The sequence below is a fragment of the Schistocerca piceifrons genome, chromosome X (genome assembly GCF_021461385.2).
Source record: "Schistocerca piceifrons isolate TAMUIC-IGC-003096 chromosome X, iqSchPice1.1, whole genome shotgun sequence".
NCBI classification, from domain to species: domain Eukaryota; kingdom Metazoa; phylum Arthropoda; class Insecta; order Orthoptera; family Acrididae; genus Schistocerca; species Schistocerca piceifrons.
Window position 1 is genome coordinate 339,296,465 of NC_060149.1, and position 18,971 is coordinate 339,315,435.

Consider the following 18,971-nt stretch of genomic DNA (forward strand, 5'->3'; position numbering starts at 1 on the left):
ATATTTTATATGCCACTGAAATTCACTTCACGATGGGGTTTATGCCTTGGTGCAACTAGTGTTATTTTATTGGTAGGCTTTGAGAAGCTGAGCTAATTAACCTATGGGCAATATAAAGATAAGACACTTAGATGAAATCCAAATATTTAGAGATACATGTTTGAATTTGAATGATAATATTCATTTTTGCCAATGGCCTCACTGCACTGGGATCACTGGCTCCCATCAGATCAACAAAGTTAACCGCTGCTGGGCTTGGCTAGCACTTGGATGGGTCACTCCTCATGTCTGGCAAGTGTTGATGGCAAGCAGGGTGTGCCCTTGTGAGGCCAATTGAGGAGCTACTTGATTTAGAAGTAGCAGCACTGGTCAGGAAAACTGATAATGGCCAGGAGAGCAGTGTGCTGACCACATGCCCCTCTGTATCTGCATCCAGTGACACCTAAGGGCTGAGGATGACATGGCGCCGATCGGTACCATTGGGCATTTGAGGTCTGTTTGGACGGTGTTTTTTTTTTTTTTTTTTTTTCCGTAAGACTTATTACTATGCTTGTATTGCACATTTATGGTAATTTATATTACTGCCACTAAACTCTATATCTGGGAGTTAAGACCAATTTTCTTGGATTACATCACATCTGGCTTGTCCTACATAGGTCTAGAAGTTGAACATACGAGGGCAGTTCAATAAGTAATGCAACACATTTTTTTTCTCGGCCAATTTTGGTTGAAAAAACCGGAAATTTCTTGTGGAATATTTTCAAACATTCCCGCTTCGTCTCGTATAGTTTCATTGACTTCTGACAGGTGGTAGCGCTGTATGGAGCTGTTAAAATGGCGTCTGTAACGGATGTGCGTTGCAAACAATGGGCAGCGATCGAGTTTCTTTTGGCGGAAAACCAGGGCATCTCAGATATTCATAGGCGCTTGCAGAATGTCTACGGTGATCTGGCAGTGGACAAAAGCACGGTGAGTCGTTGGGCAAAGCGTGTGTCATCATCGCCGCGAGGTCAAGCAAGACTGTCTGATCTCCTGCGTGCGGGCCGGCCGTGCACAGCTGTGACTCCTGCAATGGCGGAGCGTGCGAACACACTCGTTCGAGATGATCGACGGATCACCATCAAACAACTCAGTGCTCAACTTGACATCTCTGTTGGTAGTGCTGTCATAATTGTTCACCAGTTGGGATATTCAAAGGTTTGTTCCCGCTGGGTCCCTCGTTGTCTAACCGAACACCATAAAGAGCAAAGGAGAACCATCTGTGCGGAATTGCTTGCTCGTCATGTGGCTGAGGGTGACAATTTCTTGTCAAAGATTGTTACAGGCGATGAAACATGGGTTCATCACTTCGAACCTGAAACAAAACGGCAATCAATGGAGTGGCGCCACACCCACTCCCCTACCAAGAAAAAGTTTAAAGCCATACCCTCAGCCGGTAAAGTCATGGTTACAGTCTTCTGGGACGCTGAAGGGGTTATTCTGTTCGATGTCCTTCCCCATGGTCAAACGATCAACTCTGAAGTGTATTGTGCTACTCTTCAGAAATTGAAGAAACGACCTCAGCGTGTTCGTAGGCACAAAAATCTGAACGAACTTCTCCTTCTTCATGACAACGCAAGACCTCACACAAGTCTTCGCAACCGAGAGGAGCTCACAAAACTTCAGTGGACTGTTCTTCCTCATGCACCCTACAGCCCCGATCTCGCACCGTCGGATTTCCATATGTTTGGCCCAATGAAGGACGCAATCCGTGGGGGGCACTACGCGGATGATGAAGAAGTTATTGATGCAGTACGACCAGTGGAATGGTACCGTGCAGGCATACAGGCCCTCATTTCAAGGTGGCGTAAGGCCGTAGCATTGAATGGAGATTACGTTGAAAAATAGTGTTGTGTAGCTAAAAGATTGGGGAATAACCTGGTGTATTTCAATGCTGAATAAAACAACCCCTGTTTCAGAAAAAAAATGTGTTGCATTACTTATTGAACTGCCCTCGTAGTATTTATTCTATTTCACATATTCTGTCACTTCCCTCAACTGCTCCCCATAAACTGCTAGGTCATTCCACGTTTCAGTATACCAAATTTTGATAGCATTTAGAAATTCTAATGTAATTGCTATCCTGCTTGATGTATTTCCTTTATGTTGTTTTCAATGTTATTAATGTCTTGGGAGTGAAATTACGTGCATTTCTCAGAGGAAATTAACATCCATCACTACATATTTATGGGGCGATGTTAGTTTAGTCCCCATTAAATCTACATCTACATACATACCTACATACATACATACAAACATACATACATACTCCGTAAGCCACCGTATGGTGCATGGACTTGGTTCAATGTCTCCCTTTAATCCACCTTCCTGGTGGGGAATCTCACACATTCAAGTAGTATTCAAGAATGGATAACACTTGTGTTCTACACATGGTCTCTATGATAGATGAGATACATTTTGCTAGATTTCTGGCAATAAACAAAAGTCAGCCATCCCTCAACCATTCGCCTTCCCTGCAACAAACCTTATGTATCCATACAATTTTTGCATAGCTTTGCAACATTATGCCTAGATATTTAATCGACATGACTGTGTCAAGCAGCACACCACTAACCCGAATATTACAGGATTGTTAGTCCTACCCATCTGCATCAACTTATAATTCTTCTACATATCGAGGAAGCTGCTATTCATCACACCAAATACTACTGATAGATTTGTTTGTTGGACCTAAAATCCCTTGTAGGTCTTTTTTTATGTTCTACACAGTTAAGCCTTCTATGAACTTCACTGTCATCAGTTTAGAGAACACAGTTCCTAGAAATCAGTCGCAGTTTAAGTAGGACTTGAGATTTGTTTTTTAACTTCACTGACAAAGGTACTTTATCAAAATGTGGAAAGGAAAATTTAAAGTGCATTATGAAAGGATCAGTGTGATTTTCGGAGAAGCGGGGGCATGTGAGAACTAAACTTAGTGCAGCACTCAATAATACAGCAGATTTAAGAAAAAGCAAGGAAAAACACTGCATTCGTCAATTTGGAGAAAGCTTTTGATAATGTGGAAGGTAGATGTAGCTGTAGATGTTGAACTGGAATAACCTTTTTCCATTCTTTGGTGGTGTGGTATAAACTACACACATGGTTGCTAATTGTAGCCACTGATATTTAATTTGCTTATAGAAGAGGCAGCAAGAACCGTAAGACTGTTTCAATGTGGCAGTTTGTTACAGCCAAAAAATCAACACAATATAGTTCATTGATGATACAGCAGTGCTTGCCAAAAGTGGGTAGGAACTGAGTCAAATGCTCAATGAAATGGAACTTGAGATAGCTGGTACCTACAAAATGCACATGAAGAAAAAGAAAACTTAAGTAATGGTGGATGAAGCAGATGGCTATGCTGGATGGCTAAATGTTAAACTAGGACAAGAGACTTGAAGATATGACAAATTTTGACAACTCTTAAGCAGATTAGATAAACAATGAAGATGCAATAAAGACATAAAGGGAAAAGCTATACAAGGCAAAAAGAATTTCTACAAAAAGGAACAGTCTGATCATATGCTTCTCTGCGGACTTTAAGAAGGCATATGATTCGGTCAATTGCCAATCCCTTTTTATCATCTTTGAAGAAAAGGAACCTACCCCAAAAACTCTAATTTCCATCAGACAAACACTCCATAATTCAACCTCCAAAGTAAAATTTGTGGGTGACTTATTAGAATCATTTCCAATCAAAACGGTGTACGGCAGGAATACAATCTTTCATCTATCCTCTTTAATCTGGTTTCGGACAAAATAATACAAGAGTAAGGAAAAAATTAATTAAAAACCAAAACAATTGACAAACCACACTACTTTGAATACCTAAAATTATAACCAAATGTCTTGGTGAGCTATCACAGCCGAGTCACTGAATAAATGTGAACTCTCAAGGAAGGGGTAGAAAGAATTTTTCTCTAAATATCCTTCCAAAAACTAAGTACATCTGTTCAAAACATCTTACATAAAAACTGACCACAAAGTATGGAATCAAGTGAGTCCCATGCATCAAGTATTTACGCAAAACCCTTGAACCTACAGAAGGAGAGAAAACTGCACAGGAAACTTGGAAGCAAAACCTTACAAGAGATAATGGTAAAAATCTACATTCAAAGTAAACAATTTATTTCCATACACATGAAAAACAGACACTCCAACATCGTTATCTAGCCTGAAACTTTTAAGCTAGCAGAATGCTTACGCTCCACAGAAAAGGTGATCTGGAGGATACCCTGAAAGTAGAATGCAAAAGTCTAGGAGAGATACTCAGCACCAAAAGAACAGAAAATGGATACAGACTACAATCCTGAAAACACCCCAAAAAACAGTTTCATCTCACAGCATACATCAGAAAAAGAAGACTGAAATGTTATAGGCATAGCCACAGGCTCCCAACAACAATATTTACTCACAAAATTGAGACAATAACTTGAAACCATACGCTCGAACCAGCAGGACAAAAAATTGGCAGATTGGAAGTACTGCCAGCGAATGAGGTCACCACCCCAGCAGGGACAAAGTAGGACAAGAAGCGATAGAGCAATTAGATGAAAAGAAGCAGAAATTACAAGCATTGGCCAAACGACTTAGAAGATACAAAAAAAGTGAAAATAGAAGGAAACAAAACCAAACATTCAACACAAACCAAAAGAAATTTTACCAGGCAATAGATAACACACACATTAAAATAGACAATCCACCAAACATAACAGACATGGAACACTTCTGGAGCAGCATATGGTCAAACCCAGTACAACATAACAGGCATGCACGGTGGATACAAGCAGAAACAGACACATACAAGATGATACCACAAATGCCTCAAGTGATAATTTTGCAACATGAAGTCACCTGAGCAATTAATTCTACACACAATTGGAACCCCTGGAAAAGATAAAATAGTAAATTTCTGGCTAAAGAAGTTCACCTCAACACATTCACATCTAACTAAATTATTTAACAATTACATTGCAGACCCATACACATTCCCTGATACACTTACACATGGAATAACTTATCTGAAACCTAAAGATCAAGCAGACACAGCAAACCCAGCTAAATATCACCCCATAACATGCCTACCAACAATATACAAAATATTAACTACAGTCATTACACAGAAATTAATGACACACACAACACAGAACAAAATTATAAATGATGAACAAACAGGCTGTTGCAAAGGAGCACGAGGATGTAAAGAGGAACTGATAATAGATGCAGAGGTGACATATCAAGCTAAAACTAAACAAAGGTCACTACACTATGCATACATTCATTACCAAAAAGCTTTTGGTTGTGTACCCCACTCATGGTTACTACAAATATTGGAAATATACAAAGTAGATCCTAAAATGATACAGTTCCTGAACATAGTAATGAAAAATTGGAAAACCACACTTAATATCCAAACAAATTCAAATAATATCACATCACAGCCAATACAGATCAAGCGTGGAATATACCAAGGAGACTCATTAAGTCCTTTCTGGTTCTGCCTTGCTCTGAACCCACTATCCAACATGCTAAATAATACAAATTATGGATAAAATATTACTGGAACATACCCACACAAAATCACACATTTGCTATACATAGATGACCTAAAACTACTGGCAGCAACAAATCAACAACTCAACCAATTACTAAAGATAACAGAAGTATTCAGCAATGATATAAATATGGCTTTTGTAACAGACAAATGTAAGAAAAATAGCATAGTCAGGGGAAAACACACTAAACAAGAAGATTACATATTGGATAACCACAGCGACTGCATAGAAGTGATGGAAAAAACAGATGCCTATAAATATCTAGGATACAGACAAAAAATAGAAATAGATAATACAAATATTAAAGAAGAACCAAAAGAAAAATATAGACAAAGACTAACAAAAATACTGAAAACAGAATTGACAGCAAGAAACAAGACAAAAGCTATAAATACTTATGCTATACCAATATTGACCTACTCATTTGGAGTAATGAAATGGAGTAACACAGACCTAGAAGCACTCAATACACTTACATGATCACAATACCACAAATATGGAATACATCACATACATTCAGCAACAGAAAGATTCACATTAAGCAGAAAGGAAGGAGGAAGGGGATTTATCGATATAAAAAAACCTACATTATGGACAGGTAGACAATTTAAGAAAATTCTTTCTAGAACGCGCAGAAACTAGCAAAATACACAAAGCAATCACTCATATAAATACATTGGCTACACCACTGCAATTTCATAACCACTTCTACAACCCTTTAGATCACATAACATCAACAGATACAAAGAAAGTAAATTGGAAAAAGAAAACACTACATGGCAAGCACCCGTATCAGCTAACACAGCCACACATCGATCAAGACGCATCCAACACATGGCTAACAAAAGGCAATATATACAGTGAGACAGAAGGATTCATGATTGCAATACAGGATCAAACAATAAACACCAGATATTACAGCAAGCATATTATTAAAGATTCCAATACCACAACAGATAAATGCAGACTTTGCAAACAACAAATAGAAACAGTAGATCACATCACAAGCGGATGTACAATTTGAGCAAATACAGAATACCCCAGAAGACATGACAATGTAGCAAAAGTAATACATCAACAGCTTGCCTTACAACATAAAATAATAAAACAACACGTTCCCACATACAAGTATGCACCACAAAATGTACTGGAGAATGATGAATACAAATTATACTGGAACAGAACCATTATAACAGATAAAACAACACCACATAACAAACCTGACATCATACTCACCAATAAAAAGAAGAAATTAACACAATACCCAATACAACAAATATACAGAAGAAAACAGGAGAAAAAATTGTAAAATACATCCAACTGGCTGAGGAAGTCAAGGACATGTGGCATCAGGATAAAGTTGACATTATACTATTAACTACAGGAGCCATACCACACAATATCCACCAGTACATCAACGCAATACAGCTACAACCAAACGTATATATACAACTACAGAAATCTGTAATTATTGATACAGATTCAATTACCCGAAAGTTCCTAAATGCAATGTAACATATACCATACAGTTAAAAGGAAGTCACGCTTGATTAAGGTCTGCGTCACTTTCCATTTTTAACCAGACATAACGTCTGAGAAAGGAAATAAATAATAATAATAATAATAATAATAATAATAATAATAATAATAATAATAATACATATGAGACTAGAAAAAGTTCAAGAAAAGTTATGTTTGGAGCACAGTTCTGTATTATTGTGATGCAAGGCATAGTCAATGGGAAGGTGGGGGAAGGAGGGGGGGATTTAATTATAGAAGCCTTTGAAATTCAGTGTTAAAGGAGACTGCTGAAGATCAGAGGGATTAAATGAGTAAGGAATAAAGATGTAATGCAATGAGTCAATGAGAAACAAAGTCTAATAAAGAACATAATAAAATGAACTTATAGAACACCTAGATGCATATGACACGAGTTGTTGCTGCAATGCTGTGGAATGGCACAGTTACGCTGAAATGAAGAGGATAGCTGGAGTGCAACAGAGATGGAGAGCTGCATTAAACTAGACTCACGATAGATGGCAATAGAAGATTAGTTTCCAAGAATCTGGTTTATGCCGCTTTTCTTAAATGTTGCACCCTTTAATGATTTTATCAAGTCCTTCAGTGCATCCACTACTTACATTAAATTATTCAAGAGTTTCTGACTGTCTCATATATTCAAGCCTTATAGTAAACAGTTGACCATTGTGAATGTAACGGCCAGTGGAGGACAAAAGTTAATTTAAAAACCTATTGTGTAATGTTATAAAGTCACATGAAACAATATTCCTGAAGCCCAAGTACATTTAGATATCCACAAATGTACCGTGAACCTAGAGAAGAGACAAGAACAGTACAATATGTGTAGCCAGTGTTGTAATAGGTTATAAATTAGATGCATAATTAATAGATAATAGTTTTTAATTATTTAACTCTGAACATGGTTGCAATACATTTCATGTGACAACACATGCTTGTTTTAAGGTTGCTGAATAAGAGCTCTAGCTGTGTATCAGCAATTTGAAAATTTGTGGTAAATTCCTATGGGACCAAACTGCTAATGTCATTGGTCCCTTGACTTACACACTACTTATTCTAACTTAAACTAACTTATGCTAACGACACCACACACACCCATGCCCGAGGGAGGACTCGAACCCCTGACGGGGGTAGCCGCACGAGCCATGGCAAGGCGTCTTAGACCACATGGCTGTGGCTGTGTATCAGCTGTCTTGACAGCATCAGACCATGTTAGATGCAGAAAATCAAAAGGAAGAAAGGAAAATTAACATTTACTATTTTATTGATGATGAGATCATCAGAAACAGAGCTCAAGTTCGGATTTGGAAAAGAAATCAACTATGATCTTTTCAGAGGAACCAACTGTGTCATCTCACAAGCAATTTGGGGAAACCATGGAAGTCATAAATTTGACTGGCTGAACAGGTATTTTAAATGCACCTCCCGAATGTGAGAACTGTGTGTTAACCACTGCGACACTTCACTAGAGGGTAGTCAGTCACAATGCTTAAAAGCTAACACAAAGGACAGTTTGAAACTGCAATTCTTGTTTAGTTTACTCACTTCTGAGAGCAGGTATCCTCCTACCCACACTTCCCTCATAGGCAGATGACCACAGTTTCTAACTCCATGAAGGAAGAAAGGCAGGAAGGAAGGAAAATTAGGGTTTAACACCCCCATCAATGATAAAATCATTAGAGACTGTGCATAAGTTCAGAAGGGGGAAGGAAATTGAGTGCAACCTTGCAAAGGCAATACTGAGAATCTAAATCTGGGTGGGGGTTTGAAGCACCATCATCCTAAATAAGAATCCAAACAGCAATAAATGGTAAAATGCATAAGGATACCCCAACAGATTAATAAGAACTATACTGGTTGAACTCACCACTTTCTGAGCTTTTCAAGTTGTTGTCCTTCTCAGTTAACTCCATTTTCATGCTTTCTATTTTTTCTCTCAGTTCCTTAACAGTTGCAGTCAGAGATTTATTCTCTTTCACAATATCTTCCTTCTCTTTTTGATAATCTGACAAAAGTTTCTTCATATCTTCCAAGGCCTTCTCCTGACTGCTCATTAGCTCTGCAGCTTTCTCACACTGCAAAACAAAGGATCTCATCAAACTAACACAAACATTGACATCTTTTCATTTGTAGTGGAAATTGTGATAACTTATGTTTGGGTGCCACTGAAATATTAAGTTAAAATTTCCTTCTTAAAATGGAAAGCAGAAAATTCATACTTGGTTATACAAATGGAGATCACTTGCAGCCACAGAATTCTAACATTTATTGCACCATATGTACAAACTGAAATACATAATGAACAAACCCAGCTAAAAATTTATAATCAAATAGTCATGTCAGATTGTTTACTACCAAAATTTGACTCTACTGGAAAGTCAGAGTGGTGAGTAGTGGTGGTGGTGGTGGTGGTGGTGGTGGTGGTTGTAAGCTACAGTGTCCAGTGGAAACATCGCCGACAGTAAAGAAGGACTTTATTTGACTCCAATACATGATGTGTCACAAGTCAGCAAGAAAGCACACCGCCTCCTCTGCCATCTCTGGTCAACGCTGGCTTATGAGTGGTGGCTTTTGCTTGGATGTTGCGCAGACACCCCATGATGCAGAAAGCAGGCCCATGGTAGGTCAGTAGCCTCTGGAGACCACAACTGTTGTCAGTAGCGTGCTACTCCTCTCGGCGGCATGGTGTCCAGACGACCTCTTGTTCTGCAAGCACTAGCATGGCGGCGCATGGAGACGGCTGTGCATAGGATTCAACTCACTGTCCTGTGACAGGAGTAGGACAGCAGCTGAGGAACCAAGTCCCCTCAGGAACTTAGCATCGACATCAGCAAACACAGATGGCAGACTGGCAGGGCTGTGACACCAAGTCCCTCAAAGAACTTAGTGCTGGTCACAGGCACAGCCTGGTCTTCAACCCATGGCTGCTGCTGGCAATGTCCAGTTGTCTCACTGGCCAGCGTAGCTCTTGTGTTTTGGTGCTGCTGGTCTCTGGTGAGAAGAAGTGCCCTTGCATCAAGATTCATACTTATTTATATGCTTCTGGTGCACATTTGTTTCACAAAAACCTGTTGCCTAGACATGTCACCCATAAAAAAAAAGAGGCTGTGCCTGGTGTTGTGACACTGACCTGCTTGCTATGTGGTTACTACTGTGCAGCGCAGTTTAGTGTTTTATTCTCTTATCCTGGTCTCACAATCCCCTTGTGTGTCCGTTATTGTGAGCCACATGTTACCAAAATGGTGCCTACTGGCCTGCAGCTGTTAATGCTACATTTTACAGCAGCTTTCTCAGTACTTTTCATTACTTTTGCGCAAAGACTGGGTAGCAACACTACATTGCCCCCCACCACCACAAAGAAGAGCCAGTCCCTCGGATCTTGATCTGGCTCAGTCTCTACTGTAATTACCTTTAATCTTAATTTGTAAAACTAGCTTGTACTACCACATGGGCTACTCTTAACTGCTACACCATTACTATATTAATCAGCAATTTGGTAAATCTATCTTCCATCCTTCGCTTGGGGGATCCAGTCTATGACAACTTTAATTACCTTTGGATCAGGTTTTTGCATGGCTCATCATTCGACATACATCAGAGCTTCCCAGAGCAAAATCAGTCACTAACACACTACCAACTGTGACACTGAAGGTCATGGCTGCCTGACATCTACTTTCCTCATACTTTTCCACATGCTGCAACAATTGTTCTACAGTGATTCACCCCTCCTGTTCTGCTGTCATCCAACTTTGTGAACAATCCAGGCTCAGTTCCCAGGTGTCAAGAAAGGTAAGATTTTGTTTTGATAACATCTCTACGGGTTCATCTGGCCAATACAGCTGTGGCTATGTCTCGTTCAACAGAATAACTTCTGTCATCATAGCAGGTAAGGGAAACATAGGTCCCGTAATATCACATATAGTCCTGTTGATTAACATTCCACTACCTCGCAACTCTAAATGTTTTGCCCCTATGAGTTTCCCTTGCTCATAACAACTAGCAACCATTACTACGTCATCATATACTAAGTGTATCCAATGTAAAAATGCTCTCTGAATATAGAGTTCAGGAATTGTCACCTCTTTTCAGCAAGGACATCCCTCTGTTTTAGTTCTGAACAATTGTATGATGCATGTGCTCCAACCCATCACAATCTCACAGATTAAGCATATGGTGACTACCCCCAGCCCCTTTTTACACTCTTAGAATTGCACAGTACCATTACTATCACCTTCTGCATCTGCTCCAGTAATCATGCATATGCCCTGAGCAACTGTCTTTGCTCCTTTGAGACCTCTCTCACCCTTTTCCCATTATCTGCTAACTGTTGCACTCATGCAGAGCGGCCACAAAGAAATGATTACAAATTCTTTAATATTTCCAGGTTTTCCAGCAAACTTTTTAATACTTTTACCTGATTCTGAAAATTGTATTCCTATTACAAAGACAGTTTTAATTGTTTTCTAACTACCAATAACCAAATCTTGTAAAAAATTCACAAAAATTAAGAAGACACATTCAACTTTGTTTATTTAAATAGTTTTTTTTATTTTATTCATTTTTATTACATTGTCATAGTTGGTATTTTATAAGCAATTTAACAATCTTATACAATTTAAGCTAAAACGTATAGTATGAACTAGTACAATTAAAATTTTAATATCTGGTAGATCAAATTATTGAAGATTTTTACATCACACATCAATAGCTTAAATCTCAGCTAAAAGTTTTGCTTTTCTGATCCCACATCATTTTTCCCCACTCTTCAATTTCTACAAGTTTTCTTTTCAGAACTTCTGATTCAGTTGCTGTAGCTTCTTTTTTCTGACATTCAGTTTCTTCTCACAGTTTTGAATGTGAGTTCTGGTAAGAATGAAAAAGATTTTGGAACATCAAGTGTTGCAACAGCTCCAATTGTTTCACTCTGGATAGTCATATATATTAATTGTTGAGTAATGAACACTTTGTTTTTCATATTCTGAACTAAGCATTCAGAATTGACTGATAAACCTCTTTCAATATTAGATTGGGGATTCACTCAAAAAATGATCTAGGTGCCTGTTAGCCTGTGAAGAATTTTTCAGAAGTTTTTTGGCCAAAGGTTGAGAACAAACTGTTGCAATCTCAAGTAATTTCATCAGCTGCAATACAACAGGTCCAATTATTTTCATTCAAAATAGTGAAATGACTTTCAGTCTTACACTTCAGACTTTAGCAAAATGTACAAGACTTGGATGAAAACATGAGACTGCTTTAGTAAGCTTATCCAGTTAAGGTGATTGCATCAACAATTTTTCCATAAAAGCTAAGCAAACAGTTGTGGTATCTTTCGTAAATTGTAAAATCGAAAGATCAGTGACCATTATTTTTTAATTCTTTGATAGCTTTCTTTTGAAAGTTTTTTTGCACCAAATTTTAAGTCTGTACTTGATAAGGAATCAGACTTCAGTACAGCTGCATTATATTTTGAATAACTGTCACAAAAGAGCTATGCAAAAACAGTGCCATAGGAGCATTAGTTTGATATTCATGTAAGAATGGTTGTGACCCAGTTGCTAATGACTAAAAGAATTCTAATTTCATTGGCAAGAAATGGTCTGAAAGAGCCCCAGTTACAATTCTGTAGCTGGTGCTAGTCAGTTCTTTATCACACTGTAAACCCTCCACCATTTTTTTTTAAATTCCAAATAATTTTAATACCACGAGCAGCAACATTTTCATTTTCCACCCAACAGACTGCACAAAATTTTTTAGGATAAGGATTTGATCCTGAATATTCTGTTAATTGTGCGCAATGAGTCGGCAAGACTTAACAGATAATAAACTGACCTGAAAGACTGAATAATATCCCAATTATTGACCTCAATTCCATATTTAAATGCACCATTCATGATATGAAGATTGCAACTGCCCATATGAAGTATCATTGGATCACTGATTTGTTTAGTAGACTGCAGGTTGGATATCAGATGTCTGAAAAATTTATGATTACATTTGGTCCATCCATTGACATTTGTAAAATTTTATTAAGGCATAAAGAGATAGAAGTGTTTCCTTGAATGATAGACGAAGATCAGAAGCGCTTGCTCTAAAAGCTGATATAGATCCATATGAGTTCTTGACAAACTTTACTGTGTGGCTCATCAAATCCTGTAACAAAATGATTACAAGAAGTAATATATTCCCTCAGTTTATCTTTATAATAAATAGCAATCTCATAAAGAACTGCATACGCAATTTCAGTTCACTGTTGTTCCATTCTTCTGGCTATTTCACCATCACTGTTTTTTAATTATTGTACACGACTTCCAGCTGAGCACATTGAATTGCGAGTTATTAATGTCTAAATATACCAGAGCATTTCTGTACAGCTTACTACTTCTCTGAGAAGAAAGGAGCTGACTGTATTTTGTGATTTCTGAATCTGTGTTTCATTTTCTTCATTTATGACGGGATGAGATGGTTAATTTTTCTGATGAATCATGTTTGTCTCAGTACTAGCATGTTGTAGGCAAGTTCAAAAACTTTGACGAGTAGTGGTATTTTTGTAGATTTCAACATTACTAATATGGTTTCATGCTTTAGCATCACACTCTTGACAGCTGTTCTACCCATATTACTTAAAGAAAATTTCACATTGCACAGCCTGCATTTTGCGCTCTTAGAATTGTTTCTAACTTCTGTCCAAATTTTCAAACCTGAGCCAGTCAACCAACAGCTTTTAAAACACGATCTCATGCTGAATGCAATAGTCTGTAAAAGATTTATGACATTTTTACTGTTACAATATCCACTCGAAGATATAAATAACGGTACAAATGACACAGGGAAGTAAGAAGGATTTTCAAAAGCATACTATACAGAGGGTGGTCTTTCTCAGAAACTGTACTTATTCGTAATACAAAATATGAAATGAAACTAATGGGTCTATGCAGATAAGAAGCCTCATAAATATACAGCAACAATAAGCACAAATACAGATCTCAACAATTACGTTATTGTCACAAACCATTATGGCCAGTAAGCTTCCAGCTGAAGTCCATAGACTACATTGCTGTAGTCACAAAAAGGTTTCCTAATATTTATGAAATTCCCTGATATTTCCTGGTTGCATGAAATTCCCTGATAATCTCCAATATTTCGCGTTTTCTGGTTTGCGGCCACCCTGCCATGAGAAATCCTCCTCCAGCCTCCTAATTTCATTCTGCAACTCCCATACATTAAACACTAAACTTAATAGCCACCTGTGGGTGGATAACACCAATACATCTGGTTGTGTAGAAAACAGAACTCCATCATTCAGGTGATGATCTTGCAGCGCCCCCAGTGAAGAGGTATAGGAATGCCAAAACTACGGAAGGTGTACATCTTTGCTTCCGCCATTGGCCAATAGGTGGCGGTAGCGGTCGAAAGAAACAGATCGCAGACATCAGGCAGTTAGCTTGGATCTTGGTCAACATAACCTCATTCAAACATTAGTCGATTTGTGTCTTCATCATATAGTTGTTCTTGATTGAAAATGTCAATTTACAAACCTAATTCTCGTCATGTGCGGGAGGTGTTACTGTTTTGTTTCAATATGATGAGTGTGTGTGTTGGGGTTTATGGGCGCTCAACATCGAGGTCATCAGCACCCTGACTCACATTAAAAGGAACGAATGTGGACAGACCTAAGAAAACTGAAGCACACACTAAATGAAAGCAGGAAAAGAAAGAAAAGGCTACATAAGAAAGTAAAACCGAAGAAAGGGAAAACATAGCAACAAGAATGCCACTGAAATTGTCACTGGCTGGCTACTTACATAAAATATGGGTGAGCTTGTCACACAGTGAGCAAATTAAAATCCTCTCCCTAAAATCTTTGTAAAAACATTTGACATGGAACAGAACTTTAAAACTTTAACCACATTCGTCCGAGTGTTGCCTAAAAGAGTTGGCAGGTCCGCTGGCAAGTCAGCCGCGGCCCGCTGGTGAGAAAATAAAACACAATCCAATAAAACGTGGCGCACAGTGACCTGGACGCCGCAAGCACCACACATTGGAGGGTCTTCTCGCCGGAGCAGGAAGCCATGCATCATAGGGCTGTGGCCTATTCGAAGCCAAGTGAGGAGAACCTCGTCCCGTCGATGGGGCTGAAAGGAAGTACACCACACATGCGTTGTGGGCTTGACTATACGGAGCTTATTGTCAGTCACTTCCAGCCACTCATCCTCCCACCGACACATAACCCGTGAGCTCAACAGCGAGGTGAGTGCGTGCAAGGGGAGAGCACACTGAGATACGTGTGGATCGAGACACGCCTCCTTGGCTGCGAGATCTGCCCTTTCATTCCCAGCAATGCCGACATGCCCTGGAATCCAGCAGAAAGCTACAACCTTCCCCAGTCGCTGTAGTCGGAGGAGGGCATCCTGTATGGTCTGGACTATTTTATCTGCCGGATACAAATGGTGCAATGAGTGAAGGGCACTGAGTGAATCGGAACAGACAAGAAATTTAGGAGAGGAAGAATGTCTCATCTGCTCCAGCGCCCGCAAGATCGCAGACAATTCTGCATCAAAGACAGTAAAAGTCTGAGGCAGTTGGACCTTGAGGACACGATCCGGAAAAACAGCTGAGCAACCAACGGAATCCCCTTGTTTCGACCCATCCGTAAAAACAGCTACATAGTCATGGTGCTCAGATAAAATAGCAGAAAATGCTGCATTAAAAACGGTGGCAGGAGTGCAATCTCTCTTGTACTGCAATTAATCTAAAATCACTCCGGGCCTCTTCAGTAACCAGGGTGGCAGGCGGTTAAAACCCTGGATTTGGGGTTGTACAGACTCCACACCGAGCGACTCTAGCACACGTTGCACACGGATCGCAAACGGCAACGAAGCCCGGGGACGGTGGGGAAAAAGGCGGTCCAGAGGTGGATGGGCAACAAGGTGGTGAGCAGGCGAGCTGGGAGCTGCAAGAAACTTACAAGCCTGGCGCACCAGCAGGAGCTGCCGCCGGATGGTAAGTGGCGGTTCGCCAGCCTCAGCACAGAGGCTGGGTACGGGACTGGTCCGATAAGCACCTGTGGCCAGTCGAATCCCAGCATGGTGGACAGCGTCAAGGATCTGCAAATAAGACGGCCTTGCTGACCCATGTACTGTGCACCCATAGTCCAGCCGTGAACGCACAAAAGCTCGATAAAACTGAATGAGACGTGCCCTGTCCACTCCCCAAGACCTGTGGCTGAGGCACTTGAGGATGTTCAGTGCCTTCAGGGTTCTGGCTTTCAAGTCACGTAGGTGTGGCAGCCATGACAACCTGGAGTCAAAAATTAGGCCCAGAAACCGCACTGTGTCTCTAAAATGTAGGACAGTATCCCCCATATGCAAGGCAGGCAAAGTAAAAATACGACGAGAACGATTAAAATGAACACAAACACACTTATCGGCAGAAAACCGAAAACCTGTCTTTGCAGCCCACTCCTCTAACCGCCGCACTGTTAGCTGCAACTGACAGCTCACGGTTGCAACACTGGAGGAGGAACAGAAAACAGCAAAGTCGTCCACAAACAAGGAGCACTGTACTGGACTCCCCACTGTAGACGTTATACTGCTGATGGCTATGGCAAAGAGGGTAACGCTTAAAACACTGCCCTGGGGGACACCATTCTCTTGCTCAAAGCGATCAGACAGTGGGTTACCAACGCGGGTCCGAAAAAACCGCTGAGACAGGAAAGACCAAATGAAAACGGGGAGGTGGCCACGAAAGCCCCATTGATGCAGTTTTCCAAGAATACAGTGTCTCCAAGTAGTATCATATGCCTTACTGATATCAAAGAAGATACCAATACAGTGATGCTGACGGAGGAAAGCCTGCTGAATAGCCGCCTCTAGGAGGGTCAGGTTGTCGACCGTGGACCGAAATTTTCGGAATCCACACTGAAAGCGGCTAAGGAGCTGTCTAGTCTCTAACAGCCAGACCAGAGGACGGTTAACCATCCGTTCCAGGGTCTTTCCGACACAGCTTGTCAAGGCGATACTATGATAATTACTGGGACACGTGCGGTCCTTTCCTGGTTTGAGGAGAGGTGTGAGGATTGCCTCCCTCCACGAGATGGGGAACACTCCTGTCTGCCATATCAGATTAAAACATTCTAGGAGGATTTCCTTTGACGCCGCTGGCAGATGTCTAAGCATGGAGTACCGGATGCGGTCGTAACCTGGTGCAGTGTCAGAAGTCGCAGTAAGTGTCAATTCAAGTTCCCACATGGAGAAAGGGGAGTTGTAGGCCTCAGAACTGTTCGACCGAAAGTCCAACTTCGCTCTTTCGACAGTTGCACGGTAGCGACGAAACGCTGGATCCTGGGTTGCAGTGGCAGTACTTTGTGCAAAATGCTCTGCCAGCGTCTGAGCAATGGCTCTGGGTGTTGTTTGGAGGCATCCCTGGTTCAGGACTGCAGCTATTGGTAAACGGCTGCGTTTACCGGAAATCCTCCGGATGGCTTCCCATACTTTTGTGGAACAAGTGGAATGGTTGATGGAGTCCAGGAACTCCTGCCATGACCTTTTCTTGCTCTCTTTAATGAAACGGCATGCCCTGGCTCTCGCGATTCGAAAGGCGGTAAGATTGACCGCTGTTGGGCGGCATTTAAATCGGCGAAGAGCCGCACGCCTGTCCCGGATGGCTGAACGGCACTCTTCTGTCCACCAAGGCACAAGGCGCCGCTTAAGAGGGCCAGAAGACTGTGGTATGGACAGGTCAGCAGCACGATGGATCACAAGTGTGATGTGATCCACCCATTCCTGTACACTGTTGTGGCATTCAAAGACAGCCAACCGAGTGAACAGTGGCCAGTTAGCCCTGCCAATCATCCACGATGGCGGCCTCTGCTCCAGCAATACACCATCCAGGAGACAGGAGATGAATACGGATGGGGAAATGATCGCTGGAATGAAGGTCGTCAATGACCTCCCAGTGAACAGAGTCGGTGAGGGTTGGAGAGCAGAAAGATAGGTCAATGGCTGAGAATGACCCAGTAGCAGTAGAGAAATGAGTTGGAGTACCTGTGTTGAGGATGCACAACACTTGAGATGTTAGGAATCTCTCCAAAATTCGACCTCGAGTGCAAAGAGAAATGGAGCCCCACAGGACATGATGGGCATTGAAGTCTCCCAGGAGGAGAAATGGGCGGGGGAGTTGGTCGATAAGATCTGTGAGAGCGTCTAAGGTCATTGCATCCAGAGGGGGTGAATAAAGGGAGCAAACGGTAAGCCTCCGACGGGAATGAATTTCAACTGCAACTGCTTGCAGGTCAGTATCCAGGGGGAGAGCAGAGGAGTGGTGGTCATTATTGACAAACACGGCGACTCCGCCTTTGGCTCTTTCTCCAGTCAGGTCATCTTTGCGATACAATGTATAGCCCCTTAGTACAGGAGCATCAGATGGTTTTAAATGTGTTTCCTGTAAACACAAGCACAGGGGGCGTTGCCGTGCTAGGAGGTTCAGTTCCTCCACATGTGCCCGGAATCCATTCATGTTCCACTGTATAATAGGAGCCATCTATCAAGGTGGGAGGACCTTCATTCTCACTTTCTGTCGGGGAAGGGAGCCCACAACAGATGGAGGCTCAGTTTTGGGGCGAGATGATTGCCCCAGTCTGACATCAACCTCCATCGCCTCTGAAGAGGAGTCGAGAGAGACGTCAGAGAGAATGACATCAACATCAGCAGACTGTATAACTTCAGTCTCCTTTAGCGGGCGAGTCTTCACCTTTGGCTTTGGCTTCGATTTTCTGGCCTGAGGTGGCACTGGAGCCAAAACCTCAGAAGCAGTAGAGGGTGTAGCAGCGCTGGGCAGTGC

At 41.0% G+C, this 18,971-nt stretch overlaps 1 protein-coding gene across 3 annotated transcripts in view; it reads right to left on the minus strand.

Annotated features, from left to right (window-relative positions):
* LOC124722973 (spindle assembly abnormal protein 6 homolog) overlaps positions 1-18,971 on the minus strand; it is a 262,501-nt gene that overhangs the window by 55,622 nt on the left and 187,908 nt on the right. For all 3 annotated transcript variants that reach the window (XM_047248141.1, XM_047248142.1, XM_047248143.1), the window contains one exon: positions 9,001-9,208. In XM_047248141.1, the coding sequence (XP_047104097.1) occupies positions 9,001-9,208 (208 nt within the window). The remainder of the gene's footprint in view (positions 1-9,000; positions 9,209-18,971) is intronic.